This window comes from Panthera onca, chromosome D1, assembly GCF_046562875.1.
Source record: "Panthera onca isolate mPanOnc1 chromosome D1, mPanOnc1 haplotype 2, whole genome shotgun sequence".
In the NCBI taxonomy this organism is placed as follows: Eukaryota; Metazoa; Chordata; class Mammalia; order Carnivora; family Felidae; genus Panthera; species Panthera onca.
In genome coordinates this window covers 77,401,215-77,422,690 of record NC_138348.1, presented here as the reverse complement: position 1 = coordinate 77,422,690, position 21,476 = coordinate 77,401,215, and the positions used below count along the sequence as shown (strand labels likewise).

The 21,476-nt window shown below is 38.7% G+C and overlaps 1 protein-coding gene across 3 annotated transcripts in view; it reads left to right on the top strand.

Moving 5' to 3' along the window:
• Positions 1-20,521, top strand: part of MTMR2 (myotubularin related protein 2) — a 117,590-nt gene extending 97,069 nt beyond the window's left edge. For all 3 annotated transcript variants that reach the window (XM_060605301.3, XM_060605302.3, XM_060605303.3), the window contains 6 exons: positions 7,226-7,411; positions 8,571-8,777; positions 15,108-15,200; positions 16,402-16,515; positions 18,264-18,440; positions 19,157-20,521. In XM_060605301.3, the coding sequence (XP_060461284.1) occupies positions 7,226-7,411; positions 8,571-8,777; positions 15,108-15,200; positions 16,402-16,515; positions 18,264-18,440; positions 19,157-19,318 (939 nt within the window). In that variant the 3' untranslated portion in view covers positions 19,319-20,521. The remainder of the gene's footprint in view (positions 1-7,225; positions 7,412-8,570; positions 8,778-15,107; positions 15,201-16,401; positions 16,516-18,263; positions 18,441-19,156) is intronic.
• Positions 20,522-21,476: the final 955 nt, after the last annotated feature.

The window sequence follows — 21,476 nt, the reverse complement described above, 5'->3', positions numbered from 1 at the left end:
TGCATGTGCCTAATTATTTCCATCCTGTTTAGTATTTCGAGGGCATTGTGAATTCCAGGAATTCTCTATTAAACTTTAAATATTTCCCCTCAAAAGAGAAATGAGATAATGTGTACATGAAGGCTGCAGGACAGGCACTAGCATATATTGTTCTAGTAATTACTTGTTCGTTCCCCTTCCAAAACTTTACTCTGAATTAGCAGGAGGGAGACTTAGTATGTTTTCTAGCATGAGAGGAGAAAGGAGAGAGAAATATAATGCAGAAAAGGTGGTAAAGCAGACTGTTATATTCCATATCTTATTTTTTTTAATTATTCTGATACAGATTTCATATGGAAAATCCCCTCTTTTTTTAAAGACTGATATATTTTATTTATTGGTACATTTTGCTGGTTATAAAATATATAATAGATAGTATGGAAAAACTAGGCAGGCCTAGAAAAAAGAAATAAAAATCACCATATCCACTAATACTTTAATATATTTTACTCCCTAATTTTTTTTTGTGCATTTATATGTTGATTGTTTTGTTTCTTTGTTTTTCCTCTTAATATTATAGGAACTATTTTCTCTAGTTAAATATTCTTGAAAAATAATGTAATACTCATTATAGCTGTGCCATTCATTTGATCGTGTTTCTAATATTAGGTGTTCAAGTACTGATTTAGTATTTTATTTTTTTGTTTTTTTTTTAATTTTTTTTTTAACGTTTATTTATTTTTGAGACAGAGAGAGACAGAGCATGAATGGGGGAGGGTCAGAGAGAGAGGGAGACACAGAATCTGAAACAGGCTACAGGTCCTGAGCTGTCAGCACAGAGCCCGACGCAGGGCTTGAACTCACGGACTGTGAGATCATGACCTGAGCCGAAGTCGGACGCTCAACCCACTGAGCCACCCAGGAGCCCCTGATTTAGTATTTTAAATATAGCTGACATAAATATCTTTTGTTTGCATCTTTATTTCCTTAAAAGAGTATCCTAGGTATATAATTACCATATCAAAATTTAAACTGTGCATTTTTAAAGAGTTTTGTTACATATTATCAACATTCTTTGGGAAAGTTGATTCAGTTTACCAGCCTAATGTCTTCTCCCCACTGCCCCGCCAGTTTTACTGAGATATAATTGATATAGAACATTGCACAAGTTTAAAGTATGCACTATAATGATTTGCTATGTTACATATATTATGAAATGATCACCACAGTAAGTTTAGTTAACATCCATCATCTCATATAGTTACAAGTATCTTTTTCCTTGTGATGAGAACTTGTAAAGTGTATTTTCTTAGCAACTTTCAAATATACAATATGAGATTGTTAACCATAGTCATCATGTTTTACATCACATCCCCAGAACTTATCTTTTAAGTAGAAGTTTGTACCTTTTGACTCCCTTCACCCAGTTTCCCCACCTACTACCTCCTTTTTAATTTGAAAAAGTGTACATCCTTGTTGCAACAAATATTTTTTACCTGAGCTGTAAGAATATTCTCTGTAGCTTAATCACTGTGAATATGACAAGTCCTCTTGCAGTCATGACGCAGGTCAGGAATTAAACCTTTGCCAGCCACGAAGTCTTCCATGAGTGCCCTGCTCCAATCCAGTTCACCTTCTAATCCTACTAAAAGTAACCATTATCCTAACTTTTATAATAATCGTCTTGTTGCATTTCTTTATGTTATTATCAAAGTGTATACCCCTAGACTATGGTTTAGCCTTGTTTTTAAATTTAAAATTTTTACTTTTTTTATGTTTATTTTTGAGAGAGAGAGACGGAGTAAGCAGGGGAGAGGCAGAGAGAGAGGGAGAAACAGAATCTGAAGCAGGCTCCAGGCTCAGAGCTGTCAGCACAGAGCCCAATGTGGAGCTCGAACCCATGAACCGTGAAATCATGACCTGAGTAGAAGTTGGATGCTTAACCAACTGAGCCACCCAGGCGCCCCCAGCCTTGTTGTTTTAATACGGCATTTGATCTTTTTTTTTTTTTTTCTTCCTAATTTTATTTATTTTAGAGAGAGGCGGTGGGGGTGGGGGTAGGGAGTGTGAGCAGGGGGTGGGGGCAGAGAGAGAGGGAGAGAATGAGAATCCCATGCTGATGGTGTGGAGCCTGATATGGGGGCTCAAACTCACAAACCATGATATCATGAGCTGAGCCAAAATCAGAAGTCAGACACTTAACCGTCTGAGCCACACAGGCACCCTGTATTTGATGTGTCTTTTAAGTCTCTCTTTATCTGTAGTCTACCCCTTGCCCATCTCTTTCTTTTCTTGACATTTTATCTGTAGTTTCCCATAGTCCAGATTTTGCTGTTGCATTATGGTATGGTTCAACTTTTTTTCTGTCCTTTGAATTTCTTTCACATGAATTTAGAGGTTTATTCAGATCCAGGTTCAACACCTTTGGCAAGGCTATAGGGGGTATATCAGGAGGGAGGCACATCATTTGTGGCTGATTCTCCTTTGGGGGTATTAGCAACTGTTTTCTGCTCAGCGCCTAGACAGATTAACTCACTGGATTTGCAAAATGGTGGTATTTTAATTTCATGATTTCTTTTTCAGCTGTTAGTTGAACTCTCTCTATAAAGAAACACTTCCTATTGTCTATATTTTGGTTAACCAGCAATCTAGTTTATGTAAGAAAGCCAGGATAAATACTTGGTTCTTTCTTATTAGCCAGTTTTCCTAGTAATGAACTTGCTATCATCCCATGAAGGTGACTAATTTTTTAAAGTATCATTATGAATGTATGTATTTAAACACATTCAACATTTTCTAATCCATTGCAGAAAATATATATATATTTTTAAATGTTTTATTTATTTTTGAGACAGAGACAGAGCATGAGCAGGGGAGGGGCAGAGAGAGAAGGAAACACAGCATCTGAAGCAGGCTCCAGGCTTTGAGCTGTCAGCACAGAGCCCGACGCGGGGCTTGAACTCACAAACCGCAAGATCATGACCTGAGCTGAAGTCGGACGCTTAACCGACTGAGTCACCCAGGTGCCCCAGAAAATATTTTTTTGAAGTTTAAATTTCTCATCTTTGGTCAGGGGGAGGCTTTTCAAGTTACCTCCTGAGTTCTTTTGACATAACCCTAATAATCTTCACTATCTGGTGTGAGGTGATATGCCAGACTCATCAGGAAGTCTTGTACATCACCTGCCCCAGACTTAGAACAAGTATTTCTCCAAGAAGTTCTCGTTTCTGTTAGTACGAAATGGTATCACAAACCAGGATGCTGAGGATATTTGCTTACTGGGTGTGTCCTGTTTCGAGGTCTTTTCAGTGAATAGAGTTAGGAAATATTTACATAATTTTAAAGATAAAGTACCTCCTAAATTCATACTGGTGCTTTCAATTTCAATTCAGTGCCAAACATTGTTTACATAGCTTCTTCTCAATTACATGTGTGTCTCGTTTCTTCCATACTGGGAATCCTGGTTCTCAGAGACACAGGGAATGATATCTATGTTCCCTAACTACTTGTTTCCTTTATCCTCCCAGTCCCAGAATAACAATACTAATCCCACCATCACCAGTACTTACTGGAAAGTTTATTTTTTCTCATTTGCTCTCCCCATTCACCCCACTTTACGAATACATTATATTTCTTTACATTGTCAGCACATATAGCCTTGACACATTCTCCCTTTTGAACACATACTCTCCCTTTTACCTCTGACTTCGACAAGCAGCTCTAAGTTTTGTGCTCACAACCAATTCGTATATGGATGTCTTTCTAGACATTATCATTATTACTATTACTATTATTATTATTAATTATTACTGTCTAAAGTTCCCCTCCAAATATTTCAGCAGGGGCTCATGGGAACCATATTCTGAGTATTTGCATGGTAATCAGAGCTTGTGTCCTTTATGTTTGAAAGTCAGTTTGGCTGGACATAAAACCCCTGGCTCACATGTGATTTTCTTGAGTTTCTTAAATATGTTGCTTATTTTCTTTTGGCATAAAGTTTCAAAGGCTAATGATAAATTAAGTTTCTTTACCTTCTAAGTCCCTCTTTTTTACTTGGACATTCAAAGGACTTTTTTTCCTTTTCTTTGAAGTGCAGTTATTGCCAGACTATTGTTTCATGTTGTGTGTTCTGGGTCTATATTCTTGCAATTTTTTTAAAATCTTAGTTCTTAGTATTCTGTTTCCTTGTTTTGACTTTTTTCTTCAGGACTTCTGTGTTAGCTCCTCCTTGCCTTTCTTCATCATTTGTCACTTACTCTTGATTCTTTCTTATGTCTTTCTAATTTCATTTTGGTTGTAAATATTTTCCTTTTCTCTATTTCTTTTAACTTGATGTCTGCTATGTTTGTTTCTTCTTCTTTAGTCTTCCTGATGTTTTACTCTTATATCTAATATGTTCCCAAATTTTTTCACTCCATTTTTGAGTTTTCTTTTTTTTTTTTTTTAATTTAATTTCATTTAACTTTTTATTTAGGTTATTTATTTTTTCATTTTTGAGTTTTCTAATTCCAACTTACTTTGTTTTTCATGCCTGGTGTTATTTTTTAATGTATTTAGGTTGCTTGAGAAGAGAAATTTCAGTTTTGTGGGACATTTTCGTTGGATGTGTTATGAGTGCTGCTCATTCTCTTTTTAGGAAAGCGTCTGTGCGACTTGACCTTGATCCTTTTCTAGCTCTCATTCTTAGGTGAAATTAGTTTTCCTGAACTATTGGGATGGTTGTTCAGTTAGAGGGCATGGCTCAAGGTAGGTGTACTCAGAGGTTAGAAGAGTTCATTTCACTGAGCTGCCTCTTGTGATTTTTGCATGTAGCATTAAAAAGTATGAAGTCTTACTTTCTGAGATTTCCTGGCTCTGTCCTGTCTCTCCCACCAAGCACCCTCCCCCCATTCTTTTATCAGAAAGATATTCTCTTCCTTGGTCTTGTTTTGTCTGGACCTTCTCTTCCTTTGTCTCTGTCCTGCTCACCTTTGATTATGTACTTAGCAGAAGTGGTCCCTGGCTGGACTGTTAGGGGAATGCATAAGCGTTACATTGGTTTGGCCCCTTCAGATCTGCTATAGATCCGTTAGACTCCCCAGCTGTTAGTATGGACAGAACCCTTCCTGGTTTACACTTCCGAGATTGACCTGTTGGGCTGTCCTGTAGTGCCAGAAGACGAAGGCCAAAACCAGAAGCAGAATAAACACTAAAAAGTATAAGGCTCGTTTGTGTATAAGAGATTCAGTGTATAAGGTATAAAGTTCTCCTGTTCTCCAGTCCATCTTATATCCATTACTCCCTCTGCTGCTTCCCACAGGTTCATTGACAGCATTCAGCTCTTGTGGCTCTTGGTGGTATTGAAGTTTCACCGAATGCCTTGTACCCATTTCTGTTTTAAATGATTTGTGTGGTTTTAGTTTTACTATCTGGTTGCTGTGTTTTTTTTTTTTTAATTGTTGATTTTATTGAAATGTAATGCACATGCCATAAAATGCACTCTTTTTAAGTGTGTATTCAAATATTTTTAGTATATTCACAAAGTTCTACAACTATCTGATTCCAGAGCATTTTCATTCTGTTTGTTTTTGTGACTGGTTCTGTGTAGTTTCCACTACCATCTTTCCAGAATATGTTGTAACCAATTTGTTTTTTTTTTTTTTTTTTTTTTTAATTTTTTTTTTTTTTAATGTTTATTTATTTTTGAGAGAGAGAGAGAGAGAGAGAGAGAGAGAGACAGAGCATGAACGGGGGAGGGGCAGAGAGAGAGGGAGACACAGAATTGGAAGCAGGCTCCAGGCTCCGAGCCATCAGCCCAGAGTCTGACACGGGGCTTGAACTCACGGACCACGAGATCGTGACCTGAGCTGAAGTCGGACACTTAACCGACTGAGCCACCCAGGCGCCCCTATGTTGTAACCAATTTGAATTGAAAGTCTGTCTCTCTTACCCCTGACCTGTTGTGTTTCCACTCTCCAGGAGTAATCCTTGTTAATAGGTCCCTGCCGAAACACTGTTAACTTTGTACTTGTGCCAGTCTTGAATCCAAACTATTTCCCAGACTATCTAGTGTCAGAAAGGAAACTTGACCTTCTGTGTTTTTTTCCCTAATTTGTTGTTGGTTATGAGTTCGTGAGTTTTGTTGTTTTCAATGGTGTGAGTCATATGATCACTTAATTTTATATAACTACAGTGGCCATTCTAATATTTTTCTCATGTTTTTCCATGAGTTCTCTAAGAAGTTGATTTTTATACATGAGAGGTAGGAGATAGAATACTTTATTTAAAAAACAGAGAAAGATTCAGTCCAGAAGAATTAAGTTCTTTCCAGCCACAGCTTATTTTTAAGACCAAATATTTCTCAGTCTGTTCTGCAGATGTAGATTTAAGTATTTGAGGGTAGAGATAGTAATTTATTCTGGTATTCTGTGCTTTTATACTTGTTCCATCTTTTTTCTTAAAAATAATTATGTGGCTAAAATAGAGGCAAGTCATTACGATTGCAAAGCATTTTACAAATATTCAGATTAAATGAGGTGAAGAGGAAGGGAGGTGGAGAAGCATGGTCCAGTAAGAAACTAGATAGATGTTGTCCCTGCACATGGAGCTGGTGATTTCAGTCTAATGTAATAAATTATGTTTGAGTAGAACTTGAAATGTAGGTAGGAAAAAATTAGTGCTTTAAAATGCTTAAGTATCAGGGTGCCTGGGTGGCTCAGTTGGTTAAGCATCTGACTTTTGATTTCAGGTCATGATCTCACAGTTTGTGACATTGAGCTCCATGCCGGGCTCCACACTGAGCATCAAGCCTGCTTAGGATTCTCTCTCTCTCTCTCTCTCTCTCTCTCTCTCTCTCTCTCTCCCTCTCCCCCTCCCTCTCTCCCTCTCTCCCACTCTCCCACTCTCCCTCCCTCTCTCCCTATCCATCTCCCTCTCCCCCTCCCCTGCTTGCACACTCACTCTCTCAAAAAATAAAACTTAAAATGTTGATCTTCATATATGTAATCACATTTAATTTTTACAACAGCTGTATAAGGAAGTCACGGTAAGAGTGTATCTTCCTGTTTTATAAAGAACATGTAGCAAAGAGTAGTTGTGTTAAGATGTCCCAAGCCATTGAAATTTTCCCATGGAGTTTTCCTATTCATTAATAACGTGTGTCCTCTTTCATGCTATTGGATATTCTGCGGCACTTTTCGATGTATGTTTACATACAATGGGTGTACACTAATTTATGAATTCCTGTGGTGTGTGCTTTTTTTCCCAGGCAAAGGGTGGAGGTTATGAAAGTGAAGATGCGTATCAAAATGCAGAACTCGTTTTTCTGGATATCCACAATATTCATGTTATGAGAGAATCATTACGAAAACTTAAGGAGATAGTGTACCCTAACATTGAGGAGACTCACTGGTTGTCTAACTTGGAATCTACTCACTGGCTTGAACATATTAAGGTTAGGTGTATGTTGTTATTTCTTGTATTATTGTGGAAAATCCAGCAAAGACTTTCTCTGTCCTTTTGTCTGTTTGTCACTTTTCATACAATTGAAATTAAGGTGAAAGTGTCTTTCTATACACTGAAAAATTGCTAGCTGCTTTGATGATTAGAACTACTTCTAAGGTGTGTTGCTTGAGTGAATTAGTTTCCTATACTGTGCATCTGGTTCTGTTGTAATCTATTCTTTCCCTCTTACCACCGCCTCCCAGAATTCTACCCACCATTTTAAAGGACATTATACTGTTGTCTTTCTTTTTGGTTTTAACTCAAGATCAACTTCAGAAGAGGTAATTCTTTTGCAGTGTCTGCATATTTTTAAAAATAACTGAAATTATTTTAAATACCATTTAAGTTGACATAGTAATATATTGATCTGCTGAGCAGTTTTCAGAAAATGCAGACTTCTATAGGCACGTACATATTAATATGATGAAATAAAGGGAAAGGAGATTTTTCGTGTTAAGGAGCAGACTTGTACTCACATTAGAATCTCTAAAATTCGGACAAAACTGAAGGCCAGTTTGACCTCATGAAAATTAGAGACTATTTTTATTGCCTGATACAGAAAGGTAGCTTACTCTAAAGTTTTATACTGTGCTTGCTGTAAGCGCTGTGACATACATCAAACCGGTAAAGTCAAAGCTATAGGAGCTATAGAATACATTAAGAGAGATCCAATATTATTGCTTTCATAGCTATTCTAATTTGGTGAAGTAAGCACTGTTTAAGTAATGTATAGGACTTCATTTGGCAAATTATTTTTATTTAAATAGATGATGTTGGAATATTTGAAGATTCTTAGAAATGGACCTCTTACAATTTAATCCTTCTTTTCTCTCACTCATACTGTTGATTTGTATAGAACCCAAAGGCACCCTTCATTTGGCTCTTTCATTGTGCAGATTAATAGCCTGCATATATGATGTTTTTCTAGTTCTAAAGGCAAAATGTTATAGATATTCTTCCACTTATAAGAATTCTTTTTAGGAAGGGACTGGTGTTTTTTCTCCACATATTATTGAGATAATCATCTGTAGTAAAACTGTGTTAGTTAATTTTAAAGAAGGAAGTACTTACTTTGTTAAAAATTTCCTTAAAAAAAATCTGTTTTGCAGCTTATTCTTGCAGGGGCTCTTAGGATCGCTGACAAAGTAGAGTCAGGAAAGACGTCTGTGGTTGTGCACTGCAGCGACGGATGGGACCGAACAGCTCAGCTAACTTCCCTTGCCATGCTCATGTTAGATGGCTACTATCGAAGCATCCGAGGCTTTGAAGTCCTTGTGGAAAAAGAATGGCTAAGCTTTGGACATCGATTTCAGCTTGTGAGTAAGGAACCTTGACTTGATCTATCTATCACAGGCATTTCTCATATGGCATGTGAAAACAATGCCTTTTATTCATTAGATACTCATCTAAAACTTACCCCTTTATACTAAACGGATAAACTTCTAGAGGGAACTTTGTTAGTTTTGGAAAGCATTAGGATGTCCTCTCTTGGCTGTGTAGGTCTGGTGTCTGGTTCGGTCCCTTCTGTGATCACTACCAGGGGAAACATTAGATGCCATGCGTTGACTTCCACAAGGTGTCTCTACCATTAAATGCAGTTCGGTTTGGCATGAATGGTTATGGAATTACAAGGCACTTCTAATCTTTCCTGTAGATGTAAAAGAAGCCAAGAATTGTTTAATTATTATTCTTTAAAAATTTTTTTTTTAATGCTTATTTTTGAGAGTGAGACAGAGTGTGAGCAGGGAGGACAGAGAGAGAGGGAGACACAGAATCTGAAGCAAGTGGGGCTTGAACTTGGGAACGGCGAGATCATGACCTGAGCCAAAGTCAGACACTTAACTGAGCCACCCAGGTGCCCCTAATTATTATTCTTAATTTAAGAATACTTCAAAGTAGCAGTGCTCACACAGGAACAGGGTCTTAAAAAAAAAAAAAAAAAAAAATCAGGCTGGGACCAAAAGAAGTATCAGAGAAAAAAATAAAACTTTCACTCAGAGTTGGGAATAAAACAGCTTTTTGATTATCCTTCTTCAAGTACTGACACTGTAATGACCATATATATGGAGAGTATTATAGTTAGTTTTATAGAAATGACAAATTTTTGTGCCCTCTATTTGCCTCCACATTTATTTTGATGTTTTTGTTGGTTTCAGATCTGAGTTGGCAAGACCTCAGAGGCCAGACATTCATTGTTGAATGTCTTCTGTGGTATCCCCATGAAATGATTATTTAGTTTCTTCATTAACACCTCCAGAAATCAGCAGTCTCTTCCTCAGGCTATCTGGTCTCACTCTAGAAAGTATACCCACTAGAAAGTTCTTCCTCATAGTGAACTAAAATTTCCTTCCCATTCTCTTACATTCCCCTTTGAAGACAAGAACAAATATAACTGTTTATCCAAATAAGATAGCCCTTCAAGTATTTGGAAATAGCTCTCTGCCCACTTCATGCATAAATTTCAATTCTTCTGGCTAAACATTCTTTTTTCTTTTTTTTTCCTCAATCTTCTCCCATCTTAATCCCCTCTTCACTCAAGTTGTCCTCTGGACTTTGATCATGCCTTACTTCAAGTGTGGTACCCAGAACTAATCACAGTTCCCGAAGCAGAGGAATGGGGTTATTATAGCCCTTTCAAAGGATACTAAGCTTTCAAATCTGCTTTTCTGTTACATTATACTTTGGATTCAATTCCTGTACCTGTTAATTAAATAAACATTCAAGTGGTTTTTAGCTGTGTTTCTGTTAAAGACTAAATTTGCAATCCGAAAAGTTGGGAACAGTAACCTGGTAGGCCTTGGTTCTCTTGTATTGCTTATCTGTGTTAGTTGTAATCATAGAACTTAGAGAGTGAGCAGTAGGAATACTTTCCCAAAAAAGAGAAACAAGGTGGGGAAAAGTCTAGGTGGGATTGAGTTTGGCAAGAGTGGAGTTTAAGGGGGTGGGAGGAGTTAAGAGAGTCACGGAGAGGAGAGTTAGATTGTCAGAGGTGTTGAAGCCACTGAGAGCTTAGTTCCTGGCAGCATTTTCTAGATTAGATGAAAGACTTTCTGAAAGATGTTTGCCCAGACACTGTCTCTAATGTTAACCTTTACTATTCTGTGGTTACCAGGGTGTCCCAGCAGTGTTTATAAATACAGATGACCCTTGCACAATGCACAGTGCAGGGGTTGGGGTGCAGTCAAAAATCCACATATAACTGTTGATTCTTCCCCAAAACTTAACTCCTTATATAGCCTATGGTTGACCGGAAGGGAGCCTTACTGATAATGTAATCAATCAACACATTTTTTTGTATGTTGTAGGTATTATATACTGTATTCTGAAAGTAAGCTAGAGAAAAGAAAATGTTATGAAGAAAATTGTAAGGAAGAGAAAATACACTTACAGTACTATAAAAAAAATCCACGTCAGTGAACCTGTGCTGTTCAGCCTGTGTTGTTCAAGATTGACCTGTAACTTGAAAGAAACAGACATTTAAGGGTAGTCAGCTCTTTTGAACTTGAACTGTTAAATAAAATTGGGCATCTGGAGTATCTTTTCAGATGGCTTACATTTTTCAGTTCTCTCTAAAATATACTTACCATGAAAAAAAAATGGGAAAAAAAATCCCCTCTTACTTCAAAGAATGAAGTTTTTTTTTTTTTTTTTAAATGTTTTTATTTATTTTTGAGACAGAGAGAGACAGATCATGAGTGGGTTAGGGGCAGAGAGAGAGGGAGCACAGAATTGGAAGCACGCTCCAGGCTCTGAGCTGTCAGCACAGAGCCCGACGTGGGGCTCGAACTCATGGACTGTGAGATCATGACCTGAGCTGAAGTCAGACGCTCAACCGACTGAGCCACCCAGGCGCCCCTAAAGAATGAAGTTTTAATCAGCCAAAGCTGCCCATGTTCATATAAATGTGACCAAAATAGTAAACATTTCAGACTGTTGGAATTTTCTGTGGATTCCTAAATTGCTAACTCTGGATTCCTACTCCATTTTTTGCCCATAGTTTTTCTGAAAGCAGAATTTGACAATTAAGGGACAGCTGGTAAAGAGGATACGCACACCTTGTTAATGTAGGGTGATGCTTCTCAAACTTTTCAATTTCAGGACCTCTTTCCATTGTTAACAGTTATTGATGACTCCTAAGAACTTTGCATATATGGTTTATAACTACCAATATTTGCTGCCATTATAGAAATTAAAAATTTTAAAAATGTTTAAATATTAATTAAAGAAATGATAAATTGTCTTAGTCTGCTTGGGCTTCTGTAACATAATACCACAAACTGGGTGGGTTGCAAATTTCAACAGAAATTTATTTCTCACATTCATGAAGGCTAGATATCCAAGACCAGGGTGCCAGCATAGTTTGGGTCCATTGAAGGTTCTATTCTAGGTTGTAGGTTGTCAGCCTCTCATGGTGACCTCACATGGTAAAGAGAGCTAGGAACATCTGTGGGGTCTTTTTTTTTTTTTAAGTTTGTTTTTTTTTTTTTTAATTGTTTTTGAGAGAGAGTGTATGTGTACATGTGTACATGCATGCACGAGGTGGGGAAGGGCAGAGAGAGAGGGGGACAGAGGATCCGGAGCAGGCCCTGCACTGACGGCAGAGAGCCTGATGCAGGGCTCGAACTTGTGAACTGTGAGATCATGAGCTGAGCCAAAGGCAGATGCTTAACCATTTAAAATTTACTTATTTTGAGAGAGAGAGACAGAGAGACAGAGAGAGACAGAGACAGAGAATCCCAAGCAGGCTCTGCACTGAAAGCACAGAGCTCAACATGGGCTTGATCCCACGAACCAACTATGAGGTCACGACTGGAGCCAAAATGAAGTCAGACATTCAACTGACTGAGCCACCCAGGCATTCCTGGGGGCTTTTGATAAGAGTGCTAATCCCACTTACTGGAGTTCTACCCTTATGACTAGGAGCTCCCAGACAAATGACTCCTGCCATTACATTGGGCATTATGATCTCAGCATGAATTTTGGGGTACACAAACATCAAACCGTGGTACTACTATATGTTATCCTAGATGATTTTATTTATTTATTTATTTATTTATTTATTTATTTATTTATTTATTTATTTATTACTTTATTTTCACTCTCTACACCCCATATGGGGCTCGACTCACAACCCTGAGACCAAGATACAGACTCCGTGGACTGAGCCAGCCAGGTGCTCCCAACCTAAATAACATTTTAAAGAAAACTAACTATATTTTCCGAAACAACAACAAAAGAATTTATTGCAAAGAGTGGCATTGTTTTACATCTTTTGCAAATTTCCTTCAGGTCTGGCTTATTAGAAGATGGCTGAATTTCACAACTACTTCAGCATTCAGTTTTCTGCAATGTTGCTGTTGCTTGAAGGCAGTGAGGAAAATCTGACTTTTGAGGAAAACCACACAGAGATATGTAGGTTCAGAATCAGAGAGTGTCCTCATAGATTTTTATAGGGAATTGTGGATATTCTTTTTTTTTTTTTTTTTAATGTTTATTTCGAGTGAGAGCACATGCGTGCACGAGAGCAGGGGAGGGGCAGAGAGACAGGTAGAAAAAGCATCCCAAGCAGGCTCTGCGCTGTTAGTGCTTAACCTACAGAGCCACCCAGGCGCCCCTGGATATTCTCTAATACTATGCCAAAATTTAACAACTGCTAATTTCTTCTATGATCCTTGTGATGTGGAGTCCAAAACTAAATCCATGAGGTTTTCACTGTTTGTTCCATTAAATTCCATTGGTCTGTCTTGTACTTGGAATACATTTTTTCTTTTACCCATGCGTGATTCTGTAACATCATGTATTGGTTCTCTGGAAAGTACTGGCTTACTGACTTATCCAGCTCTTCCAATGTTAATGAATTTCATTACATAATATCATAATATCCCATTTGTTAATATCACCAATGATTTTATCAGCAAAGTTTGTATAGCATTAAACTTATTGTGGCAGGTAGTTTTCCACAAATCTAATTTGCGCTCAAAGCTTGAATTTTGTCATCGTTTTTCTTTTTTTTTTTAATTTTTTTTTAACATTTATTTACTTTTGAGACAGAGAGAGACAGAGCATGAACGGGGGAGGGTCAGAGAGAGGGAGACACAGAATCTGAAGCAGGCTCCAGGCTCTGAGCTATCAGCATAGAGCCAGACGCGGGGCTCGAACTCACTCACGGACTGCGAGATCGTGACCTGAGCTGAAGTCGGACGCTTAACCGACTGAGCCACCCAGGCGCCCCTGGTCATCGTTTTTCTTGAAATGACGCATTCATTTTGTACATTTAAAATAAATGTCTGTGGGATATTCAAGTCTTAATAACCATAGTTCATATATTAGTTGTTCCTTCAAGTTAAAATGACGTTCCATGAAAAAGTAGTGTTTGTATCATCAACTTCAATTTACACTAAAAGAACATCATGCGTATTTTCCACTTTGTTACACAGGACGTTAAAAACAAAACAAAACAACTGTCCTTAAGGGGAGAGATTTTTTAAAAAAAATTTTTAATGTTTATTTATTTTTGACAGAGAGAGAGACAGAGCACAAGCAGGGGAGGGCAGAGAGAGAGGGAGACACAGAATCCGAAGCAGGCTCCAGGTCCTGAGCTGTCAGCACAGAGCCTGATGCGGGGCCTGAACTCGTGAACTGTGAGATCGTGACCTGAGCCGAAGTCGGACGCTCAACCTATTGAGCCACCCAGGCGCCCCAAGGGGAGAGATTCAATAAGCTTAACTTTTACTGCTTCATCAGGGAAACTGGCTTTTTCCCCTTTCACTTAACGGCAAGTGTGTGGCAAGGGGGAATATAACACTGCTAGTGCAGCTTGACCGCAGTGCCTTGCTTCATTTCCCCTAAAGTCCCCGAAGTTTTATCCTTCATTGCTTTTGCACCATTACTACAAACGTCAATGCACTGAAAGAGGCAAATAATGTCTTAGTATCATTATGAAAATAGTTTGGACCTCACAGAGTTCCCCAGCTCCCCACGTGAGCCCTAGAAATCTATGGACCATATTTTTAGAATCCCTGCTTTGGAGTATAGAGGTCTGTTTCAGTCATCTAGGGCAAAGGTCCTTAGAAGAGAGAAAAAAAAAAAAAAAATAACAACAGAAAGCAGGTGAGTACATGCTTGGAAGGTAGATGTCAAGCATTCTTTAAAGGTTTTCGAAAGTTTGTGTTAACGTGATTCTTCTTGATAAAGACGGATGAGACCTAAGATACAGCAGAGTATCACACACTGGCCAGAAGTGTTAAAGGAGGAGGTTGCTTCCTGAGGCTTTTGTACAAGTGACTGTTAATATTTAGGGAATATTAAATCTCTGGGACGAAACATCAGGTTCTGAGATCTGACTGCTGCTGTCTCTATTACTAACTGTTTAGATTTGGGTCTCATTTATTAAACAATGTTGTATTCCTGTGACAAGCATGTCAGAAAATAATCTGGCAGTTTGTACATCATAATGGTAATAGAGACTTCTATCTGGTAAAATTATGAGTGATTTCTATTTTCCTTGCTGTGACTCTTTTTAAAAGAGTTTGAACCTTAAAGAATATTGAGCCAGTATTACTTTTATTGGAAAATAAAATTATTTCCATGAAAAAGAAAAGTCCCACAAGCTCATTCAGTATTTCATTTTGCTCTTTCTCCTTCAGAGACTTGGCCATGGAGATAAGAACCACGCAGACGCAGACCGATCGCCTGTTTTTCTTCAGTTTATTGACTGTGTCTGGCAAATGACAAGACAGGTAACTTATCTAGGAAAGTCATTCTTCCATCTTTCTTTTAAGCCATCCAGAATTGGGAGATTTGGTCAATGATTATCCTACATTTCATGTAAAATGGAAATTCTTGTAAGATTTCTCGGTAAGTTAAAGAATATCATTTGCAGATAGCAATAAAACTTGACAGTTTGATCCATTAGCACTTCAGCCAGAAGAATCAATAATAACCCAAGAGGTTTCCTCCCTCATTTTGCACAAGTAGTTAAGTCATGGCAATATATTTACCCAGAAGCTCATCTATACATTGCTAAGAACGGTAGAGGTAAAGAAATGAATAGGCTAGGTAACTCTAGCAAAATAAAATCCTATTTTAAGTAATTTTAATGGAAAAATATGCTTATTTAAAAAAAAATTTTAATGTTTATTTACTTTTGAGAGAGACAGACAGAGGCATGAGCGGGGCAGGGGCAGAGGGAGAAGGACAGGGAGACACAGAATCCAAAGCAGGCTCCAGGCTCCGAGCTCTTAGCACAGAGCCTGACGTGGGGCTCGAATTCACAAACTGCGAGATCATGATCTGAGCCGAAGTTGGATGCTTAACCCACTGAGCCACCCAGCTCCCCTAGTAATTTCGTTTTTATTTTAAAAAAATTTTTATTAAAAAAATTTTCTTTTTAATGTTTATTTCTGAGAGACAGACAGAGCATAAGCAGGGAAGGAGCAGAGAGAGAGGGAGACACAGAATCCAAAGCAGACTCCAGGCTCTGAGCTGTCAGCATAGAGCCAGATGCGGGACTTGAACTCGTGAACTGCAAGATCGTGACCTGAGCCGAAGTCGGGTTCCCAACTGACTGAGCCACCCAGGCGCCCCCACCCCCCACCCCAAGTAATTGTAATGGAAAAATAGGTTTAGATGTTTAGAGCTGCCAAAATTGCCAAAGGCAAAATTCATTACTCCACAAGTTTAGGAATAACAGACCCAGGGGATACAGAAACACCAAGATCAGACCATTCACACACAAGAAAAGGAGATTTGGGGAGAAATCTCAGAAAAGTGGTAAAGTGGTAAAGCAGATAATGCCATAATGGATTAGAAATATCTAGTTCTGAATATTGTTTTACCTAATTTTAGGAAGTGTTACAAATTATCTACCCATATGTGGGGATGAATATGCTTGAAAAAGATGTGCTAATTTTATTTTTGTTTATGATATTCAATTCGCAGTTTCCTACAGCATTTGAATTCAATGAATATTTTCTCATCACCATTTTGGACCATCTATATAGCTGTTTATTTGGAACATTCCTCTGTAACAGCGAACAGCAGAGAGGAAAAGAGGTAAAATATGAGCCATGACCCTCCCCCCTTTACTCCCAGTATGTGTGATGTTTCCTAGACTAGGGTGGATTCTCTGATAGATTTCAACTTAACAGTTCTTTGGGATGATGTCTTTGGCCATATTTTCTTTCACATGTTGTTAAGGTCCATATATCTGAACCTGATTTAGTTTTCAAGTACCTCTGTTACAAGGCGGAAGGTACCAGCTAGCTGTCAGGTGAGTTTATGGGTAAAAGTAGTGCCTGAACTGAAGTTCTGTGTAATCTTCGGAGCACTAGTGCTACTCGTTAGTCCCTACAGGATGGAAATCCTTCCAAGCAGGTACAGAAAAATGCTGTTAGCAAAAAATATACATATGAATGAACGGACAGCTCAAATCCCCAGATGCCTTCTGCATACATATGAGCCATCTCAGGTTTTTTTTTTTTTTTTTTTTTTTTTTTTTTTAATTGTAAAACAATACTGTAAAACATCCAAACACTGAAGAGATACTATGTAGAAAGTGTATGTTGCCCCACTTCACCAGAGATAATCACTGTTAAGTGGTCGGGATTCTTTAGAGGAAACTGAGGGTTACATTTCAAATTTTACTTCTGACTTCCTCAAAATACATCTGTCCTGTGTATGAAATTCCAAATCATCTTGGTGTCTCCTTCTGCATCACTTCACTCTAAAAATGTGGTTGTAAACGAGTTTATTCATGCTCTTCTCTAAAGCATCGTGGCAGAGTGCTTGCTCTGGAGCCGGGCTGCCTGGGTTGAGATCTTGGATCTCTCCCTTACTGTGCAACCCTGGGCAGGTTAATTTCTGCTTCGGTAAATTAGGGAAAATACTATTGTGTGAGAGTTAACTAAAATAAACTACAAAGCACTACAGTGACTGCCGTGTAGTAGACCGTAAGCTCCTTGAAGACGGATATTAAAAATTTTGTTACACCGTATCTTCAGTGTCCAGCATGCAGTCAGTATTCCCGTGCATGGGGACCACTCAAGAACTTACCAAATGTTAGCTAATTAAAAATACCCAGATTCCAGAGATCCTTCTCCTCTCTTGGGAGCCTTGAATAGAATTTAACTCTATCTTGATTTTTGAAAAAGAAACTTTTTGGGGGGAGATAATTTGTAGTCCATAAAATTAAAATGAAAATTTAAGTACTTTTCAGAACATCTACAGAGTCGTACAAGTATCAGCATCACTGACTTGAGAACCTTGAAAAGGAACCCTGTACCCATTTGTGGCTACTCCCCAGTCTCTTCTCCTAGTCCCTGGCGCACCCTGATCTCTGGACTTGCCTCTTCTGGATACATCATATAAATGGACTCATTCACAATGAGGCCTCTGTGTCTGGCATCTTTCACTTAGTGTGTTTTCAAGGTTCAGTGTGTAGTGGGCAGCAATACTTTATTCCTTGTCATGGCCAAATATTATTCCATCATATAAATGTGCCACATTTTTATCCGTTCATCAGTTGATGGACTTTGGATTGTTTCTTCCCATTGGCTGTTATAGTGAATAATGTGGATTTGGACGTCTGTGTCCAGGGTTTTGTGTGCCTGTGATTCTGTTCTCTCGGTATATACCTAAGAGTGGAATTGCTGGTATGGGGCTTGTCTAACTTTCTCATGAATTGCAGGGTTTCCCAGTACCCTCTGATTTTAATGTAAGCAGGGCTTCTCACTAAAGTGTCCCTGTTCCCTCCCTCTAGAGAGATTTTAATCATCAAAACTACCTATATTTCCTTCTTACAGAATCTTCCTAAAAGGACGGTGTCACTGTGGTCTTATATAAACAGCCAGCTAGAAGACTTCACTAATCCTCTCTATGGGAGCTATTCCAATCATGTCCTTTATCCAGTAGCCAGCATGCGCCACCTAGAGCTCTGGGTGGGATATTATGTCAGGTGGAATCCACGGATGAAGCCGCAGGTATATGCTCTTAATATAGTCAGTGGGGGTTTTCATCCATTCAGCTGTATCCGTTAGCTTTGTCAACTTCAAAGCAACTAGAAAAATTGGGTATATTTAAAACCTGCCTTTTTCCTGTTAATAGTTATAATTGGGTAGTAGAAAAAGCACTACATGGGGGAGTGCGGGTGGGTCATCAGTATACTGGACTCTTACCGAGTTTGCTCATGTGGTCCTGGAGGAGACACTTGTCTTTTCTTCCCTCCTCTGTAAAGTGAGTGTGCTGGACTGGATATCTTCTAGGCCATTTTAATAGGTTTGAGGAAATGGCTTTAGGAAAAAAGCCTGACACAATTCTGGTCCATTTTGAAGCAGGTTACGGAATATATACATACTACTTAGAACTGCTTAAAAGACTGAAACTCTACAACTAAATGATAGGAGATCTTGAATTTTGGCCTATAGGTTTTCTTATTACTTCTCTGTTGTATTAGTAAGTGCCAGTTTCAGGGTATTCTGTGGAAACAGTTGGGGGCACCGGAAACAGTTGGGGGGGGCACCGGTGTCGTCAGGGTCCAGCTAATTCTCGCCCATATGCTGGAAAGGTGGGCGTGGCCCCACAGCTGAGAACGTGCAGCCTGCAGCATTCAGGGAAAGACCTGTATACTGGAATGATTTGACTCGGGTTCGCTTACGATTGCCTGGCTGAATGATTTGACAATGTTTTTGTCTTGTAGGAGCCCATTCACAACAGATATAAAGAGCTTCTTGCTAAACGAGCGGAGCTCCAGAAGAAAGTAGAGGAACTACAGAGAGAGATTTCCAACCGATCAACCTCATCCTCTGAGAGAGCCAGTTCTCCTGCACAGTGCGTCACTCCCGTCCAAACTGTCGTGTGAAAGGACCGTTCGAGAGGGGCCGTCGTTGCCATGAACTCTGGATCCCAGTGGCAGCTTTAGGAGCATAAAGTCTTCTGAAGTTAGAACCCACCTGTGAGAGAAATTCAGTTGCTTTATTTATTGTAAATCTCTCCAGGATGGGTTTGGAACTGTAGCAGTGCAGGTGGCATAAGTGAAATAACCCCATATGTAATTACGTGATTATGACACTAATCTTCTAAGTCACCCAAAGAATATTAAGATGCTTCCATACCGGATCCACAGTGGGAACAAGTTTCTGATTTTAAAATCAAACTACAAACCACTCCAGAAATATACCTCTTGATGGAAGAGAACTCACTGGACAGAGGGAAGGAGCATCAGTTTTCACACCAAACCAACACTGAAATTCTGTGGCATTATATATATTGAGCCTCGATGTCATGAAAGTTCAAAATCATTGGATACGCCTTTCCCCATCATGCGTTTTTCTTTTTTATAGTAGAGTGATTTACTTTGGTCACCTTTCTGCACCCACACGCTTCACATACGGTATGGCAAAGTCTTGAGGACATTATGATGTTAGTAGTGGTTGAAAACTATTGCTGTTGTTATTCACGTACTTAAGATGTGTTAGGTAGCCGTTCTAAAATGATGCCTTAGAGAGGTACTTGGGGTGGGGGGGCGCGATGGAGAAGAGAAAGCAGTAGCCGTCCAGGATTTCAAAGAATCATATGCTCTTCGGATTACTTTCCATTGCCCAATTACTAGAAAAATAATGGAACATATTTTACAAGTTCATTATCACTTTATTTCATTTACATTTTTGTGTGTGTGTCTGAATATAGAAGTTAATTGGGAAGTTGTGAGGCAATATTTTAAAAGTTTACTAGGATTGACTTTTTTCCCCTGAAGTCTGTATAAATAGCTTATGGGTGAGAAGTACTACGCTCAAATTTTACATGAAATTATTTTACTACTACTTTACTTCGCAAATTCTGTAATTCCACTGAAAGATTAAGTCTACCAAAGAGCTTACTGCATGTCAAAATGTATTACAGTCTCAATGCCAGTAAAGGAAATACTGCTTCACTGTTCACCTGCCAGTAACAGTTCAGCACTGGTGTAAACATTTGACTCCCTGATATCCTAAGAGCCATATGTTATGTACTGTAACAAAGGAGCTTCTTCTTGGGTCTTTCATTAAAAGAAAACTTCAACTGACTTTTAAACTTTGTCCTTATTCTGTTTGCCTGAAGTTTCTTTTGCAGAAATGTTATTTGGCTAGTTTTCGAAGAAAGGGGTCTCTCAGCACCGGTTCCAAATTGAAATATTCAGTTTGAACCCATTTTGCTTCTAATACCCAAACAGTACTCAAAAATGCAGTATTCTTTCACTTTCTGATTCACCATAGTCTGAACCTTAGCCCCTGTTCTTGCGTCTTGCAGTGAGGAACTAGAATTTCTCTCAGTACATCCAATATTAGCAAAATCAGTACCAAAATGATTTAGTCTTTATGTGATATTGGTTATAAGAAAATTAGTAATGGTATTTAAGTGGCCAGCCTATCAAAGCTAAGTTTTCTATTCCAGATATTTTACAGATTTATTCTTTCCTGCCCATTCTACCTATTTGCTTATTTAAGCCTTTGTCATCTTGGTCTGATACTACATAAAAGAATACAGATGACTGAAGAGATCAAGAATTTCAAACTTGCAGTCTCAGTACCCTCACATCCACTTTAAATTCCATTCAAAGGCCAGAGCAATCTAAATGCAAATCACTTATCATTTTTAAACCTTCCAGGGGCTTCCTTTCCTCTTCTGCAGGAGCCTCCAAAGTGGAGCACATTTTAGATAATCCATTGGTGGTGATGTCAGCATCACAATGGCATGAGACATTCCTTTCTCTCCCCCTTAACTTACAACTAATTGGACATCCATGACCGAATATGACTGCCTCTGCCTATGACACCAGGACATCCATCTATGCACCTTAAGTCCAAGGAGGCTATGGAGCCAGGGGTGTTGCAGTGGCAGTGAGAGTAGCCACCTCTCTAGCAAAGGCGGTGGAAAAGGGGGTGCGTGCAAGTCTGCTCAGCTGCATGGGCTGCAGCTGGAGGGGTTCGCTTGCCTTTCAGGAACACCCAGATTTCTGAAGAGAGACCTCCGTGACTAGG